Source organism: Dromiciops gliroides, chromosome 5 (genome assembly GCF_019393635.1).
Source record: "Dromiciops gliroides isolate mDroGli1 chromosome 5, mDroGli1.pri, whole genome shotgun sequence".
Lineage (NCBI taxonomy): Eukaryota > Metazoa > Chordata > Mammalia > Microbiotheria > Microbiotheriidae > Dromiciops > Dromiciops gliroides.
Window position 1 is genome coordinate 282,147,568 of NC_057865.1, and position 20,089 is coordinate 282,167,656.

The 20,089-nt window shown below is 40.3% G+C and overlaps 1 protein-coding gene across 1 annotated transcript in view; it reads left to right on the top strand.

Moving 5' to 3' along the window:
• C5H12orf75 (chromosome 5 C12orf75 homolog) overlaps positions 1-19,617 on the top strand; it is an 86,588-nt gene extending 66,971 nt beyond the window's left edge. Inside the window, exons 4-7 of the mRNA XM_043967715.1 lie at positions 10,739-10,774; positions 12,377-12,456; positions 13,751-13,783; positions 18,661-19,617. Coding sequence (XP_043823650.1) covers positions 10,739-10,774; positions 12,377-12,456; positions 13,751-13,776 — 142 coding nt within the window. The 3' untranslated portion in view covers positions 13,777-13,783; positions 18,661-19,617. The remainder of the gene's footprint in view (positions 1-10,738; positions 10,775-12,376; positions 12,457-13,750; positions 13,784-18,660) is intronic.
• Positions 19,618-20,089: the final 472 nt, after the last annotated feature.

Consider the following 20,089-nt stretch of genomic DNA (forward strand, 5'->3'; position numbering starts at 1 on the left):
AAGCCCTTATTTAAGAGCCTACTATGTGCCAGGCATTGTGCTTTGTTCTTTTTTTTTTAATAATAAACATTTTTATTTATAGTTTGGGGTTCCAATTTTTAACCCTTTTTCCCTCCCTCCCCTCCCCCTTCCCTAAAGTGGCAAGCAATCAGATGTGGGTTATACATGTATGATTATGTAAAATATGACCATATTTGTCATTTTGTACAAAAAACTTGATTAAAAGCAAAAGAAAGAAAGAAAGTGAAAACAGCATGCTTCAGTCTGTTCCATCAATATCAGTTCTTTCTTTGGAGGTGGAGAGTGTGTTTCATCAATAGTCCTCTGGGATTGTCTTGGATCATTGTATTGTTGAGAATAGTCGAGTCATTCACAGTTCTTCATCAAACAGTATTGTTGTCTTTGTGCACAATGTTCTCTTGGTTCTGCTCACTTCACTATTTTCATTTCATACATGTCTTTCCAGGCCTTTCTGAAGTCATCCTGCTTATAGCATTTCTTATAGCACAATAATATTCCATCACCATCTTTATCACAGTTTGTTTAGCCATTCCCCAATGGATGAGCATTCCTTTGATTTCCAATTCTTATGTGCTTAGTTCTTTACAAATATTATCTCATTGATAAAAATCCTCTAAGTTAAAGGACAGGCAGTGTTATCTATTTATTAAAGAATGGTCTTGGAATAAAAAAAAGTTTGGTTGATAAAGACAAATGTAAAGATAATTTTAGACTAAGCAAATTGAATGAGAAGACAATAGAATCATGCCATTCCAGAGTTGCAAGGGAGGTCAGAGGTCACTTAGTACAACCCTTACCCATAATAAAAATCCTTTCCTTAGCATCCCCAGCAAGTGGCCATGATGCCTCTGCTCGAAGACCTACATTGATGGGCATCTCACTATAACCTGAGGCATCCTGTTCTAATTTTGTACGGCTCCATTATCCTTCCTTAAAATGAGTCAATTATTCCTCCCTGTAACTTCCAAATTAGCCCTACTTTCTGTCCTCTGGGACCAAGCAAAGCAAATCCGATCTCTAGAGGCAGCCCAGTATTGGATAGAAAGATAGACTAGATGAGTTCTAAGCTCCCTTCTCACCTTCGCCCTATGAAATCACTTTGTGTTTACTTAGATGAGTATATGGTATGCTATCCCTATTAGAATGTGATGCCCAGAGCCCAGTATAGTGATAGAATACAGTAAGTGCTTAATCAATGCTTATTAATTGATCAGTCCTATGGATCTTGTGTGTGTGTGTGTATGTATGTAAGTAGGAGCTATTTCCTTCTTTCTTTAGATCCTTAGCATCCAGCACAGAACCTGGCACAAGTAGGTATAATAAATGCTTATGGATTGTATATCCATACATCCACATACTTATATTTAAGGCAGCTCCCCTGGGAAACAAAATCTTGCGCCTGCCTCTATTATACGGACGTCCCTTCCAACACTAAGATCCTATGCTGGAGCTTGAGCACTGGGGCTGTGGTTTCATTAATGGAGCATGATTGGAAAATTAGCATTACAGAGGATAATACTGATGTCCACATGCCCTCCTCCTCCTCTCCCGCTACCCTTTGTTCAGTTCAACTTTTCCAGCTTAAAAATGTCATAGGAAGGGGCGGCTAGGTGGCACAGTGGATAAAGCACCGGCCCTGGATTCAGGAGTACCTGAGTTCAAATCTGGCCTCAGACACTTGACACTTACTAGCTGTGTGACCCTGGGCAAGTCACTTAACCCCCATTGCCCTGGAAAAAAAAATGTCATAGGAAAGCTTGCATTATGTTTGAAATGGTTTCTGATTGTGTTCTGCTCGGGAAGATACCAGGTTTAGCCACTCAGTAGAATGATGAGAAATACACGTATAATATAGATATGTGCAGTATGTCTGTCTTTCTGTGCCTCAATCTATGCCCATGGATATAGAGTAAATGTGACTAGACTAGGATCCCAGGAAAACTTATATCAATATTATAAACTTGGACAGGAGGCCTTGTCTTATTCTCTGCAGCAGGAATAGTTACTGCTCCTGATTAGCTGATGGGGCAAGGCTGGCCTTTATCTTTCGCTTTTTACAACCACTTCCACATTATTGATCTATTACCCTTGGCTAATATAGATTAAGTTGGATTTGTGGTTAGAATTGCCCTAATGGCCCTTGGGCTCTGGTGCCAAGATCCTGTCTCAGAGAGCTGGTTTATCTCCCATATGCATGGCCTAGTGGTTGGACAGGGGGGTGGGGTATCAATAACTGTGTTGGGAAGAAGGCTAAGGCTTGGTCCTGCAAATGCGGGTGAGATGCTCTTCTCTTGAGCTGCAGTTTGGCCAGAGCCCACTCTCTCTACCCTTGACTCTCCTCCACTACCCCCCTCCCATGTCCAAAATCACATAAATTCAATTTAGTCTCCTAATTAAATCAGGCTAGAGACTCAGCAGAGGCCGGTCGGTCGAGTCATGTTGCCTGGGAGAACACATGTTTGCAGGCTGGGACATTGTACAGTCACCCCTCGGGGATTCAGTTTTTACCTTTTATTTTTTTTTAACTTTGCTTGAATGCCTTTTATCTTCCTTTGGGAGGTGCTGCTATGAAGCCCAAGCTCCCCTTTTATCAGGCAGCGAGGGAGGTCTAACAACAGCAGCGGAAGCAGGGGCTTTGGAGAGGACCCAAAAGGAAGCTGTGGTGGCTTATATGGGAGTTGATAACTCCGGGTAAAGTTTCCTTTCTCATGTAGCCTATTAAAGATAAATGTCATTGTTGATAAGGTGAAAACCCAGGGCAGGGGAAATGATTCCCAGACTGAAGGTGCCCAGGAATTATGAGAGCTGGATTTCCTAAACAGGCTCACATTAAATAAACTGAGAACAAAGGCAGCTTGTGCCCCAGTGAATTCTCTAGGAAGGGAAAGGAAACCCCATAAATGGGCTGATTATAGATATTCATGGTCCAGTTGGAGAATGAAATACTTTGCAAGGAATGAAGAGAGAAACTGGATAGGTGAGCAGCTGACATTCAGCACAAAGTAGGTGCTCATTAAAGACTGATGGATAAGAAATGATGTGGATAGAAGTAAAACTAATACAACTTGCAAAATTTACCTCAATGTGTCTAGTAGATCCAGATTACGGACATTTTCCTCATTAGTACAATTATATTTAATCTTCTGTTAAGCCCAGAGTAAACCAGAAGTAAATTCTAGTTATACTTCCAGGGCTAGACAGGACTAGGGTTTTTTTCCCCTTCTATTTCTTCAAACCAAAGTCAGTTTGATATTCTTACATCGCTTTATGCTTAAGGATCTCTGTTCCCTCTCATATCATCACTGGAATCTAAAACAATTCAGTTTCAATTGAATTTTACCATTTTTCCATGGTAGGTACACTACCATGTATAGGTCAATGTGCCTAGGTCCTGTGGGAGTCACAAGGATGGATGAGACATGATCACAACCTTCAAGGTGTTTTAGTAGAAGACCTATGCTAGAAGCACAAATAATTATGACCCAATGGAGAAGGAGCATTCTCTATGAGAGGTCCTGTAGTGGGGGAGGTTACCTTTGGCTGGAAATAAAAAGGAAAACTAAATCATGGAGAATGCTACTTTGGAGCTTAGCCATACTTTCAATCTGGCTAAGGATTTTGACAGGTGGAGACTGGGGAGAAGAGGGTATTTTAACTGAAGGAAATGCTGTAAACTAAGGCAAAAAGGCAGGAAAATGACTGGTAAAAATCCACTTTAACAGAATTATAGGTGAATATAGTCAATCAGTGGGAGATAAAACTGGAAAGGTGGGTTTTGGACAGATGGCGGAGGTACTTACTGGAATGCTATAAAGGAACTATACACACATACACAAACACATGTGTATATGTATGTATGTATATATGTGTATATATATATATATTAGATAGATGATAGATAGACACGTAGATATAAGACTTCATCCTATAAGTATTTGTGAATCTTTGAAATATTTTGATCAGTGCATTGACGGGCTCTGAGATGTTCCTTATACCTTTATTTAGGGCAATGTTATAAAAAAAAAGCAATCACAGTGAGTTGGAAGTGTTTTCTTGTCTCATATTCTTTAATTTTATCTTATTATGAATGAAGGGATTGTATAATGTATAATGATCCTAGAGAATACAGATACTTATTCTGACTGGGTTAGAAAAACTTGTTGACTTACCAGCTAATTCTCAGGAGCTCATCTAGGTATGCAGTAGAAACTTGGAGATAGAGGGGAAAGGTTTCCAAAGCTTGGAGATGCCCAAATCTAAGGTTATTTGGGCTTCTTCACTTCCCAAGTTCAAACATGTAACAGACATGTAACAGCTGTGTGACCCTGGGCAGGTCACTTAATCTCTATTTGCCTCAATTTCCTCATCTGTCAAATGAGGATAATGATAACACCTACCTCCCAAAATTGTTTTGAGGATTAAGTGAGATAATAATTATAAAGTACTTAGCACACTGCCTGGCCCATAGTGGGTACTGTATAAATGTTAGCTATTGTGATCATTTTTGATGTAGTTGGAAGAATAATGTGTAAGTACAGTTCTGACACAGTGGGCTTTTGCCAGACCTCTTGCAGTCATTGTTGTTCATCCTTTGTGCTCAAAGAGAACCGATGACATCAGGAGGGTGATGTCTTGACTTGCAAGTGAGTTGGATTTAAGTGAGGTGAAGCTGTGCAGTCATCAGCCCCACTTTCTCCTCCAGAGTCATGGGATTCCGGTGGGAAGACATAGCTCAGGACGACTAGCAATGACCCAGGATGCAATGGGAGGAGATGGTGGCCTTTTTAAATTAAGCTCTTTCCCAGGTCTCACTTTGACTGAGGCAGTCCTAATGATTAAAGGCTAGCTAAGCATTGAGACAAAAGGTGGCCTCCTATGACTTCACAAAAGAGTCAGTCTGGAAGAGGAAGATTCTGGAAGTTTCTGGCCAGTATAGAAACAATGGCTATTTACACTCTCTGAGCCATCAAAACTCAAACAATGAGCTGCCGGACCTCTCCTGATACTGACTAACCTTAATTCTTCACTGTCTAGCCCAAGCCACCTTAAACTCATGACTTTATATACTTCCCTCTCCCCCAATGATATTTTGTAAATGAAAGAAGATCAGTGATTTGGCAGGTCATTCATAATAGCATTCATTTCCCTTTGTATCGCTGGTACCAAGTACAATGGAGAGACAAACGGTGGCCTTATGTAACCTGGAAAATGTCACCAGCAACAACTTGCATGCGAGAAGGGTAAACAAACAAAAAGAAATCCGTATTGAGCTCTTTCTTGATTTCCCCTCTGGCTCTAGCTTCTCATGGTGCCCTGCCAAAATTGTTTTCAGTCATTTTTCAGTCACGTCTGACTCTTCATGACCCCATTTAGGGTTTTCTTGGCAGAGATACTTGAGTGGCTTGCCAGTTCCTCCTCCAGCTCATTTTATAGCTGAGGATACTGAAGCAGACAGGGTTAAGTGATTTGCCCAAGGTCACACAGCTAGCAATTGTCTGAGGCTGGATTTGAACTCAGGAAGATGAATAATCCTGACTCCAGGACTGGTGCTTTGTGCGCTATGGCGCCACCTAGCTGCCCCAGCTGAATCATCTTGTATTTATCATCTGTGTGCATATATACACACACATAAATGTACACATATATACAAACATATTTTCACTGCATACATACATATACACATGTGTGTATGTATGTATACTGCACACACATATCTCATTCTTATATGAATATACATTGTCTCCCCCAATAAAATGTAAAGTCCTTGAGGGGAGGAGCTATCTTTCTTTCCTGACTGCATAGTATGGGACCGGCCACATAGAAGGCACTTAATAGGGGCAGCTAGGTGGCACAGTGGATAAAACACCAGCCCTGAATTCAGGAGGACCTGAGTTCAAATCCAGCCTCAGGCACTTGACACTTACTAGCTGTGTGACCCTGGGCAAGTCACTTAACCCTCATTGCCCCCTCCCCCAAAATAAATAAATAAAAATTAAAAATTAAGAAGGTACTTAATAAACAAACACTTTGTTGGTTAATAAAAGTTATTTTCTAGGAAATGTTATGATGGAGACAAATGGTGAGCCACACAAATCATGTGAATGAGGAACCACAGAGGGGTGGAACCCTGGACTGGACCCGGTGAATGGTGGGTGGGCCACTGTGCCCCAGGTTTAGGAGGAGCCACTGGGCTGCCCTGAGGGTGAAGTCCTTGGCTGCACCATGGCCTCTTCCCCCTCTTTTATCTTTTTGCCCCCCACCCCCTCAGTCTTCCTTCTCCTTTTTCTACTAGTGGACTTACTGGGCATCCTAGGTGAACTAGGCTGGGCCTCTATGGGACTTGGGCCATTTGTCTTTTTGAAGTATAAGGTGAGGGAGACACAAGTCAAAGGTTATTCCTGAGCTCTAACTGCCTGTGGGTTGCTCTCTTGATCTGGGATTAAAAAAAAATATATCCTTTTAACCCAACTTTAGTTGTTGCTCACTTATTTTTCAGTTGTGTCTGACTCTTTGTGACCCCATTTGGGGTCTTCTTGGCAAAGATACTGGAGTGCTTTGCCATTTCCTTCTCCAGCTCATTTTACAGATGAGGAAACTGAGGCAAAGTAAAGTGATTTGCGCAAGGTGAGGATGGGCTCTACCATTTTATGAGAAGATTGGATAGTAAACAAGGCGGGAGGCAGGGAGAAACATGGCAGTAAACAGATACCTAATAAGAGAAAAAGATGAGGCTCAGCAGAATTAATGAAATGCCATTCCTATCCAGAACTCATCTGACCTTGAGCGCTTCCTAAAAGACCTCATTCTGCCCTCCATCAGCCGTTGGGGATGCGACAGAAGGAAGCAGCCAAGTTCCAAGTTGTTGTTCCTCTGGATAGACGTGGCCAATGTCATTGTCCCAGATTCAGAGCTCCGCTTTGGAATCACTTTTAATTACGAGTAGGTAACGACAGCTCCTTAGACCACATCAATCAGCACAGCACCATTTTCAAGCACTTGAATCCTTTTTCGAGTTGAAAAAAGATCCGTGTTCAAGGTCAGATGTATACCGTAGGCAACTGAATGGAGCATTGACGATGACCTGGTAAGTTTGGGATATCTACACAATCAGTCTGCATAATTTAGACTTGTATCCACAAGGTTTCCCAGAAGTCTCAAGGCAGTCATAAACTATTACAGATTTTTTTTTTGCAGGGAAATGAGGGTTAAGTGACTTGCCTAGGGTCACACAGCTAGTAATTGTCAAGGGTCTGAGGCCAGATTTGAACTCAGGTCCTCCTGAATCCGGGACCGGTGCTTTATCCACTGTGCCACCTAGCTGTCCCCACAGTCATAAACTATTAAAGCTTAACTATATATAACTATATATCTGGAGATGGGGACTAATTTGAGGGGGTCAATTAAAAGGGTTTTGTCATTCAGTCATTTTCACTCATATACAACTCTTCATGACCCCATTTGGGGTTTTCTTGGCAGAGATACTGGAGTGGTTTGCCATTTCCTTCTCCAGCTCATTTTACAGATGAAGAAACTGAGGCAAACAGGGTTAAGTGACTTGCCCAGGGTCACGCAGCTAGTCAGCGTCTGAGGCCAGAATTGAGCTCAAGAAGATCTTCCTGACTTCAGGACTGGCACTCTATCCACTCTGCTGCTTCCAATTAAAAGGGAAAGCAGGTTAAATGTTTCCCAGTATTTAGGAAAACCTAGCAATGCCATTAGATAAACACACTTTACTCTAGATAATTGTGTTCCTTCATTTAATGACTTCTGCTTTCTAGTTACCAGAAAAAGAACAAAGGATAGACTAGAGCAGGGGTTCTCAAACTGTGCTCCCAGGATCAGAGAGTGAGAGAGACAGAGAGAGATACAGAGACAGAGAGACAGAGAGAGAGAGAAAGAGAGAGAGAGAGACAGAGAGAGATAGTTCATTTACTGGACAGCACCAGCTTTGGGAGTTGCTTCAAAGGTAACCAGGGTATAAGAATTCCGTCTTTTCTAAGTTCACAGACACAGCTTTCTAGAGAGAAAAGGGGATTTCCTGATATAGCTTGCTCCATGGAGAGAAGAGAATAAATATTGCTGTGGTTTCAAACTCAAATAGAACCAGGGCCAGGTCACTTGGTTTCAAAATTCAGTATTACTTGTATTTTATTGTATTTTAACTGATTTTGTTAACTATATCCCAATTATATTTTACTCTGGTTGGAGCGGCATTTATTGCACCTAGGCCTCTAGACTGTGTGTTTGACACACATATTGCACAACATCTATGGGCCTGTCCAGTTGGGAGGAAATTACTTATTTTGTTGAATCTAAAGCATGTTAACTTTGGGGGGGGGAGGGAATCTAAATCTTAGGATGGTATCATTAGTATGTGGAGGTTGTTTAGGAGTACATAATCAATAGGATTTTATCAGACTATCAAAGGGTCATTTTGATGGTGGCCCCAAGTTTGGTTCCCTCCTGAGATAAACTGATGGTCTATTTCAGTGCTTCATGAATCTATGGGCTCCTGTGAGTACTTTGAATCCTATGTGTTTTCTGTGTGGTGAAGTACAGGCTATCCTATGCCAGATATACATATGGTACACTGAATGCTTGTAAGGGAGCTGGGCATCCTATTATCTACAATTGTGCAACTCTAGACACAAGCTATGCCATTAGCATACTACGAGATTGTCCTGGAGCAACTCCGTGTGAAGCCATAAAGCAAAGAGAGAAATTGACCCTTTGGGATCAGGATCAGATCCAGTGCACGTGAGTACGTAGTCCTGGAGTGCCCTGGGTTACAAATCTGAACTGTTTTATGAATCTTCAAGCACTATATAATTGTGTTATTGTGATGTTATGATTGTGAGTTATGTGTTAAATGTGAGTTATTAGTGGATAGAGCACCGGCCCTGGAGTCAGGAGTACCTGAGTTCAAATCCGGCCTCAGACACTTAACACTTACTAGCTGTGTGACCCTGGGCAAGTCACTTAACCCCAATTGCCTCACTTAAAAAAAAATGTGAGTTATTATTATGATGATCATAGAATCATAGCTCTAGAACTAGAGGAAACCTCCATGACCCATTGAGTCCAATCTCTTCATATTACAAATGAGGAAACTGAGTCCCAGAGAGTCGAAGCGATTTGTCCAAGGTCACATGAGTAGCAAGGGACAGAGGCCATATCTTTCGGTTGTATCTCACTGCTTTCTTTTTTTAAGCATTCTGTTGTTTTTAAACCATGCCAAGAAGCCATAGAAAAATTCTGCGTTAAATCCTGAGAACATTATTAGGATTTTTATTATCATCACCAACTACTACTATGCATTGATATAGTACTTTAAGGTTTGCAAAGTGCTTTAAATAAATCATCTCATTGATTATCATAGTAGCTCTGTGAGGTGTAGATACTATTATTATTATTATCATCACCATTTTACAGATGAGGAAACTGAGTCTGACAGAGGATAAGTGACTTACCCAGGGTCACATGGGTACTAAGTTTCTAAAGAGGGATTCAAAATCAGGTCTTCTTGAGTCCAAGTCTAGAGTTTTATCTACTGCAGCTGGGGTAGGTAGTGCTATAGTCTCCAGACTCCAGACTTAGCTGGGCTGGCTCATGAGCAGCACACACTGTCTACTCTCAGTTCTGCCTCGAAGTTTTTCCAGCCTGGTGGACGCTGCCAGTGCTTGTGTTCTCTTGGCAATGCCTTGAGGAAGCCAGGCTCGTCTTTATACCATGGTCAGGCTCAAGGAGAGCATTTTTTTATCTTTACATTTCCAGTGCCTAGTAGAAAGCAGGTGTATAATAATATCACACTATAGATTCATTTCTGACTTGTAAAACTGATCTGCAAAGAGCTTCCTGTTGTCACTGGGTCTGAAGTCAGAGATGGTGGAATTGCAATATGGATATTGTCTATACATTTCAGTTTAGGGGCTCTCTGCAGTCTTTCCTTTCCTTTTTAATTTTTTTGCCCTAGCTCACATATCAAGTTACCCATTTGAACAAAAATCAATAAAAGAAAACAAACTTGTTATTCCATTTTTGTCTTTTAAAAATCTTTTGGGGTCAGCTAGGTGGTGCAGTGGATAGAGCACCAGCCCTGGATTCAGGAGTTCCTGAGTTCAGATCCGGCCTCAGACACTTGACACTTACTAGCTGTGTGACCCTGGGCAGGTCACTTAACCCCCATTGCCCCACAAAAAAAAAATCGTTTAGGTTTTATTCTTTTTTCTTTTTGTATCTTACTTATTCCTTCCCTTCATCTCCTTATAACAAAGAAATCTAGTTAAGCAAAAACAAGCTGTGATCAAGTTTGAAAGGGTTTGCAACTTTCTAAATCCATAGGCTTCCATCTCTTTATCAGAAGGAGGTATGGAAGAAATCCATTATTATTCAATAGCTTATAATTGTTGCTTCTGTGCATGAATGACAGCTATTCTTTCATATTTTCAAGTACATTGACAAGTGAGTTTTTGGTTGCTTTGCTAGATTTGTATGTGAATAAAATTTGAGTAAGCAGAAAATCACTTTAAAGAAATATATTACATAAGAATGACTGAGGCGGTGACTAAATTCTCCAGGTAAACAAAACCAATTCATGTTTCAAGGAAATAGAATAGGATTTAACTCTGTGTTCTCCTTTCTTTCATGACTAAATCTGTAGTCACCGAATTGAAAATATGTAAACAGCATCTCACATCCGATGTTTTTGACCTTTTAGGACAGAAGAATCAATAACAGATGATGAAAAGAGAAGGTACGTTTGTGGTTGTGGCTGATTTTCCTTGGGATGCTGTAGCCCATTTGATAGTGTAATGATATCCCGCCCCTGGTCCTGTGATCATGTTTGGAGGAAGCTATTTGGGAAGAAGCATGGACTACCAATATTGTCAGTCCCATCAGGAAGTCACTGGGTCTCCGTCTCTGAGACCCCTGAAGATGGAGGCAGGAGTGTGGTGGGGAGACTATTGGACTGGGCAGCCCAGCCTCCTTACTGTATTTGGACAAGAATCTTTTCATCCTCTGTGTGTGTGTGTGTGTGTGTGTGTGTGTTGTTCACTCCTCTCTCTGGACTTTTGTCTCTATCATCCTCCCACCCCTTTCTGCTTTTTTATGTACTATATTTCCTTCAAAAGTTGCCTTGAAACTCAACTCCTCCAGAAAGGCCTCCATGTTTACCTCCGCCTTATCCTGATAATTTCTTTGCTCTATAGTCTCATAGTAGCACATACTGTTTGCCCTAAATTTATTTGCACTCACTTAGTGAACTAGCATTTATTAAACACCTACTAGGTGCCATGCATTGTGTTAAGCCCTGGGGATACAAAGAAAGGCAGAAAAACAGTCCCTGCCCTCAAGCAGCTTACAGTCTAATGGGGAAGACAGTACACAAACAACTATCTATAAACAAGATCTCTCATCTCTCATCTCTTTCTCTTTCTTTCCCTCCCTTACTCCCTTTCTTTCTTTCTGTCTCTCTTCTCTGTATACACACATATATGTGTATATATACACATGTGCGTATATATATGTACACACATATATCTATATCTATCATCTGTATCATCATGATAAATTGAGGTAGACTCAGAGGGAAGGCACTAAAATTAAGAAGGACTGGGACAGGCTTCTTAGAGAAAGTAGGACTTTAGCTGTGACTTGATGGGGACCAGAGAAACTAGGAGGCAGAGATGAGGAGGGAGTGAATTCCAGGCATGGATGGCATCTTTAGAAATATTTCTGAATTTTCTTTATATACTCATGCTATATAACCTCAGATAAAGATTGTGAGCTCCTTGGAGATAATTACATTTAAAAAATTTATTTCCATCCCCAAAGAACCTAATCCAGGGGCAGTTAGGTGGTGCAGTGGATCGAGAGTGCTGGGTCTAGAGTTAGTTCAAATCTGGTCTCAGATATGTGCTAGCTATGTGACCCTGAGCAAGTCACTTAACCTTTGTCTGCCTCAGTTTCCTCAACTGTAAAATGAAGAAAATAACAGCACCTACCTCAGGTTGTTATGAGGATCAAATAAGATAATATTTGTAGCATAGTGACTGGTACACAGTAGGTGCTATATATTTGTAACAGAGTGCTGGGTATACAGCAGGTGCTATATAAATGCTTATTTCCTTTCCTTTCCCTAGCTCAGTGTTTATCATATAGTAAGGGCTTAATAAATGTCCATTAATTCCATTTTAATGTAGGACAGCATTGAGTTTTCCCAAAACAATGGTACCTTGAAAAAAGAAAGAGGAGTTCATGAGTCCCTATTTTAGTGATATTAGTGCTGCTGCTGTAGAGATATGGAAGTGTTGACACAGGCTTGAATTCTACATACTTGCTTCATTCCCTGAAGGAACTATGGCGGGGTCTACGTTGGCCTACCCTCGGATGCTGTCACAATGGTTTCTGGACAAACAAAGAGTGCACGAAAGGGTATGTTGTATTTATTCCACTGCTTCTATTTATTTTTTCTCTCTTAAGAAACACACTTCAATTTAGTTGACTCAGACTGTAGTTATTTAACTGCAAAAAATGATTTATGACTGTGCTCATTATGTCCCTTTGTTGAAATTGTCAACCACTTAGGAGCAGAATTTTGAAATAAAATTTAGCTTCCACTGATTTAGCTTCTGTGGTAGCAGCTTGTACTTTTAGTGCCATCATTTTAGGAATAAAAAAATCAGCACTGAGGTCTAATTATGTAAATTGGTAGAATTCTAGCATTATTTACAAGTTGAACTTCTATAACATGACACAAAGATGAAGGGTTTGGGTGAGTGAAATAATGTACTTTTTTATTAGCAAGAAGGTTTCTTCTCTTTTTGGAATTTTTAACTGTGCACACCAAAGAGAGATGTTGGCATGAGTTGGGTGACATAGGTATGATTAGAGTGTTATATACTATATGTGGTTTGACCATCTGACCTTGGCTGTTTGACCAAGGCCAGTGATGTTTTAAGTGAGACCCAGTAGTAAGGATGACTAACTCAATAATTTACAATCATTATTTTTAGAAGGTGGAAGTCATTTTATATCAATCTCCTGTAACTGGGCTTTGCCCATGCCCAGATTGCCCAACATGGAGGCATCTGAGAGTGTTTTACATATGCAAAGCCTAGCCTTTGCAAATTGCAAATGACCCAAAGATCACAGGAGAGTAATGCAGTGACTTAAGTTGGCTCTAGGTTTATCATCAGTGACAATTAGTGGACACGAAGTGGAGTCAAAGGCACCATCCATGGCATGTATGATTGGAAGGGGAAGTGGGTCAATCATGGACTGAAAGTTAGGCATGACAGCAGATAGTTCATGGGCTGCATCATAGCCATAAATGATGAAACTACCCAGGAACTCCAGGGTATTGGATAGAACTGCAAGGGAGGGTTTATGGAAGCACACAGACTTAGATTGAATGGGAGGAGAATTCTTGGATGGGCTGTGATCTGAAAAGGTGGGGAGATTGCTTCCACCAAAGAGTATCTGTAAAGTTATGAGGAACAGAATATATATGAGGCTGTACTATTCTCATTGGCATTGAGCACACTCTTATACAAGTCCTATCTGCTCTGTGGGTCCATAATGGGACTGTGCCCATTATTGTCCAAATGAGAGAAAAAGTCTCCGTATAGTTATAGTTTTGTAAAAAGAAATGCCCCATGTATTCTTTAGGTAACATTCATAAAGACCATAACATTTAATTTTCTTCAATTTTTTTCTTTAAGATTAGAAGAAAATTATATCTGGATGCAATAAACAAGAGGTATGACATTTTTGTGAAATATCTGTGCATGTCTTACATTTATGGCTATTTAAATTCTGAGTGATTACTTGATATTCATTATATAATGGTGCTTCTCATTGGGGCACATATAAAGAAGAAACAGCATTGTACCCCAAGTAAAGAGCTGGCCCAAGAGCCTGGAGCCCCTGAGTCTAGATCTTGTGTCTCTGATACTTATTAACTGTGTGACCCCAAGAAAACTACATAACTTTTGCAAAACTCAGTTTACTCATCTGTAAAATGGTGGTGTTGGATGGTGATAAACGTCCTCTGAGCACCTATAAGTGGCAAATATGTGTGTTTATCACATGGCTTATAAATTAGCTATCATTATTAAGGTAGAATTATGATTTATAAATGAGAGTTACCATTATTAAAGTACACATGTGACTTATTCATAGAATTTATCCTAATTAAGGTAGAATTGTGACTTATAAATGGGAGTTACCAATATTAAACTAGAATTGTGAGTTATCAATAGGATTTATCCTAATTAAGGTAGAATTGTGGCTTATAAATGGGAATTACCATTGTTAAAGTAGAATTGTGGCATATCAGTAGGAGTCATCCTAATTAAGGTAGAATTGTGGTTTATCAATAGGAGTTATCATTATTAAGGTAGAATTGTGGCTTATAAGTGGGAGTTATCATTATTAAGATAGAATTGGCCCACTGAAGGCACTCATGTCTTGGACATGGACACTATCACAGGCTAAGACTTAGAAAGTGATGGGTTGGTTCATGACCTCACATCTGGGAGTTGGATTGGCAAGTGTGGAGGGGCGACAGATGAGGGAATCTGTGGTCACAGGGGGTTCAGGGGGCAAAGCATATTTTATAGGCTTAGATATTCAGCCAAATGGAGAGAACAGATGGGGTCAGAGTTCAGGGAAGGAGGGTGGGACTCAGAACCAAATAGGATGACAGAGACAGAATTAAAGTTTGAGAATGTGGGAAATGTGGGCACTTACGTGGTGGGCATCTAAAAGAGGTGTCCTTAACCTTTTGTGTATCCTGGACCCCTTCTGCAGAAGTCTATGGAATGATGTTCTTAAAAATGGAAGGAAATGCTCAATTTCATTTAGAATTGAAAATATATAGTGTATAAATATATGGTATATAAAGAAATAGTGAAAATCAAAATGTCATTTCCCCCCTCCCATCCAAGTTCATAGACCCCTCGGAATCTATCTACAGATCCTTTCCCCCCAATTGAAGAAGCCCTACTAGGAGATCAAGGAATGGGGATCAAGAAAAGAGGAGGGAAGTCTGGTTCTAAAGGGATAGGAACCCAGACTCACAGGGACAAGGGGAGAGGAAGCCAACAGCAATTTTGATTTTGGTAGCTTCATGCAAAGCAGGGGCTCCTCATGTTTTCTCCTTAGGCAAATTCCTAGTACATGCCATAAAGAAAGATGATAGGTCTGAGTGAATAATTGAAATAATTGCTCTCCACATGATTAAAAGGGAGTTAGTATGCTTTTGTCTATACGTATAGAAAGAACTGAGGTCAAGAGTGGCTGGATCTGAGCCCTTGGGTGGGAGTGAGTAAGCATGCATGATGGGTGGAGGGAAGTGTGGGGTGAGTGGTGGTGAGGCAGGAGAAGCTCTGGGGGTAGCTGCTTCCTCTGCAATTATAGCCCTTCCCATTCCTACCTGGATTTTGCCATGGTAAAGAAGGATATAGGAACCTACACCCAGATAGAGGCGAAGGTTCCTTCCTATCTGTTCAAAGAGGGCTGGGGTGAAGTCTCTAAGCACCCGTGCCATCGGATGTCCAGCCTGTTTGTGGGATTTCATCTTGTCCACTTGGCAGGGATTTGAAAATTTAATTTACAGTACTTTTAATGTGCCCGTAATGCCACGTCAGACCCATGGATCCTAGAGCTGGAAGCCACACGGACTTAGAGAGGTCACTGAGGCCAACCCCATTCTTTGATATAGACAGAGGATGATGGAACCCATTGCCAACTTCTCCAGGATAGAGCCGGTTTCTTGTTTACCCAATAACAAAGATGATCCAGCTCAAAGTAAGAATAGCAGCATTGATACATTCTGTATCAACATGGTGCTCTCCACATGACTCCTGGCTTCAATCCTAGCCAGTGTAATTGTTGGCAGCTGGAAGCAGTATGGCCTTGGACTGGTAGGATGATGGTTGTGGTGGTGGTGGAGAAGATGGTGGCGATAATGACAATGAGAATACTTCCTTTTAACCCTCTCCTGCCTGATTCCTCCCCATTCTTCCACTCTTTCTTACAGAATGATTTGATTTTTGCCCTCTTTTCCCCTTCTCCTTCAGAGATGCTCCCAAACATCTTAACTGCTCTCAGCCTCAGTTTTCTTATTGTTTTTTTTTTGGGGGGGGGCAATGAGGGTTAAGTGACTTTGGTCACACAGCTAGTAAGTGTCAAGTGTCTGAGGCCAGATTTGAACTCAGGTCCTCCTGAATCCGGGACCGGTGCTTTATCCACTGTGCTACCTCTCTGCCCCCCTTAGTTTTCTTATATGTAAAATAGGGATAACCCTTCATGTACCCACTACATCCTGCCTTTTTAAAAGCTATTTGATTTTTTTAATTTAAAATTTTTTTAAGTAATTTTTATTTATAGTTCGGGGTTCCAATTTTTATCCCTCTTTCCCTCCCTCTCTTTCTCCCTCCCTGAGGTGGCCAGCAATCAGATATGGGTTATACATGTACGATTATGTAAAACATTACCATATAGGTCATTTTGTATAAGAAGACTCGAATAAAAGAAAAAAAGTGAAAGGAAGAAAGTGAAAAATAGCATGCTCCAGTCTGTGTTCTATCAATCATCAGTTCTTTTTTTGGAGGTAGATAATATGTTTCATCTATAGTCCTTTGGAATTGTCTTTGCATCCCACCTTTGTAACTGAGTTGCCAAACCTTTGCTTCATGGTCCTTTGATATGGCAGAACTTGACACATGACTTAGAAAGAGCAATTAAATGACAGAAAGAAGCCCCAGTGGGGAAAGTTTTGGGGACAAATTTTTAAAAAGCTAGCTTTCTCTAACTAAATAATAGCTCACATTTGTATAGTGCTTTGCAGTTTACAAAGTGCACTCTTCACAATAACCCTGTGAGGTGGGTACAGTACATATATCCCATTTTATGGAAGAGAAAACTGGGGCTGAGAGAGGGACTTTTCCAAGGGAATACAATTAGAAAGTGCCCAACCTGAGACTTGAATTCAGACCACTGAACTCCAAGCCCTGTCTTTTTTCCCCATCCTGCCACTTTTCTCCCCCCAAGGAAGTAGAAGCTTCTTAGAAAACAATGGGGAAGGGGCAGCTAGGTGGCACAGTGGATAAAGCATGGGCCCTGGATTCAGGAGGACCTGAGTTCGAATCTGGCCTCAGATACTTGACACTAGCTGTGTGACCTTGGGCAGGTCACTTAACCCTCATTACCCTGCCCCCCCCCAAAAAAAAAACCCAGTGGGGAAGTAAGAATGAAACCAAGGTCACATAAACCCTGGGCAAGTCACTTCACCTCTGTTTGCTTCAGTTTCCTCACCTGTAAAATGGGAAATAATAACAGCATCTACGTCCTAGGGTTGTTGTGGAGATCAAATGAGATAATAATTGTACAGAGCTTAGCACAGTGTCAGGCACATAGTAGGTACCATACAAAAATTATTATTATTATCATGCTTAGCACAGTGACAGGCACGTAGTAGGTACCATAAAAATTATTATTATTATCATGCTTAGCACAGTGACAGGCACGTAGTAGGCACCATACAAATGTTGTTGTGATGATGATGATGATGATGCTAATCTCAATGCCTGGCACATAGTAGGCACTATACAAATGTTAGCGAGGTTATTGCTATTGCTGTTATTATTGCACTTAGCACGTGCCTAATACATAGTCGGCACTACATGAATGTTAGATATTGTTATTATTAAGCTTGGCACATAGTAGGCACTATATAAATGTTAGCTATTGTTATGATTACTCTTACTACTATTACTATTGCACTTAGCACAGTACCTGACACATAGTCAGCGCCATATAAATATTTAGCACAAGGTAGACACTATATGGACGTTATCATTTTTATCATTAATACCCAGCCCCTTTTCAGGCTGCGCAAAAGAGAGACTAACAATCCCAAGTCTGTTCTGTTATTTATCTGCTGAATTATGAAAAAAGACTTTAAATTGTATTAAAATGACTTGTCCTTCTGATTTAAATGGTTTCTCAGAAGTGAGTCCGAGCAGCAACATTAAGCTCTTTTAACTTGATGATGTTAAGCTGTTAGCCAGGGTTCTTTGCGTGAAAAACCTTTCAGAAAATGAAATGGGTACTCCAAGGAGACAGCCCATTTTTGCTTATTTTATTTGCATTTTAAAAGCTGTGGTTCATTTGGCCCTGAGAATATTAATGCCATTTTTTCTCTATTGCAATTGGTTTCTCTCTAGTAGCAAAGCTTCATTTATTTTATTTATGAGAGTACTGCAGGCTCATTTTTTTATCCTTAAAAAAACCCTAACTCCATTTGTGTTGGGAGTTTTGGGGGAGGAACTTCCTCTGCCAGTGTGGGTGGGCACTTGTCCTCCTGAGTAGTGTGGCTAACAATTTGCTCAGGGTCACACATCAAGTATGGCCGGCAGTGGGACTTTTAAACCTAGGTCTTCCCTATTCAGAGGCCAGCTGTCTCTTGACGTAATAATGCTGCCTTGATTTTTGTGTTTTTTTAAAAATTGCATTTATAAAACAAGAAATATTTTTCAGGTGTATGTTGATGCAGCACAATCTAAAGAATATCTGGCTTGAGCCTGCTAACCTTTCTCTCCTCTCTCCTCCTTTACCCTTGGCCGTTTTTAGTGTACTCATCAACATTTGGAAAGAACTTAGTTTCACAGAAGACTTTCACATGTTACAGACACTTTCAAGGAGGTTCTGGACACCCCAAATCCCAAGTGTCATCGGGCAAAGTTATAGGTAAAACTTGAATGCTACTGAAGGTGACAGAAACCAGTGGAACACTGAGCTCAGAATGTGGAACTGCCCTGTGGTCATCTTGTGAAAATCAAATTCATCAACTGTCCTGGGGCCGGCTACTTTGGACAGAAATCTGCCCTGAGACCAGCAGACAGCATGTTCCTCCTCACCAGGCCCAGATAGGAGAACTCATGAATTACAGTTCACCAATACATTTTTTGGGGGGTGGCTTTTATATGATAAAAATCTTCATTCTATTTGTAATGTCTAATAATGAGGCACTGTAAGGGAATTAATGAAAAACCATATATTTGACATCTGTAATCTTTTAGTGCTCTTGGTACAAATTGGATCAAATTTTTTTTTTGGTTGTTAAAATCTTAAATTGATCAAGTAGTCATAAAGGTATGAGGTTCTCATGGCTATTTCTTTTATACTACTGATTTTTGGGGCCTTATGAAAGCATTCAGCTGCTCAAAAGGACTTTCTTTTTTAGAAGGCTGTATTTCATTGCAACATTTTTAAAAAAAATAAAATACTGGTTTTGCATGTCTTGTAAAAATTTGGGTTAACCTTCTGTTTTCTTTGTATAAAAGCTCATTTCCATTTGAGGCTTCCAACCCATTCTACCTACAATATGACCTTCCCAGAGAATATCATCACAGTATCATTTAATTGTTTGAAACCAGTAAGAATGACTATGATGAGTGGCTAATGGGCTATTTGGAAAATACTTTATTTGCTAATAACTGTAAGATTCTCTAAGAAATACTCTGCTGTAATTTGCTATGGTATTTACCAATGTTAATGAGACAATTAAAACATTTATATTCCTCTTTAGTACGGATTCTTAATTCTCTTTAGCAACAGGGCATAGCCAGAAGCATCACATACAATCAAAATATGTCAGTGAAATTTGTTCATTCACTCATTTGGCAAACTTTCAAGCACCTTTGATGAATTCAGTCAAATTCAGTCTTCATAAAGAACATACTATGTGCCAGTCATTGCATAAGATGCTAGAGATACAAATATAAAAGAGTGTGCAACATGGATATGTGTGGATACACATACATATATACATATATGTATATATACACACATGTAACACAAAGTGAACACATACATACCTATACACAGATATATATATAGATAAAGATATAGATACAGATACAGATGTAGATGTAGATATGGATATTGACATGGACATGGACATGGACATAGAGATAGAGATAGATAGAGATATATACACACAAAGTAGGAAGTTTGAGAGGGCAGGCACCAATGGCTAGGGGGATCAAGAAAGGCTTCA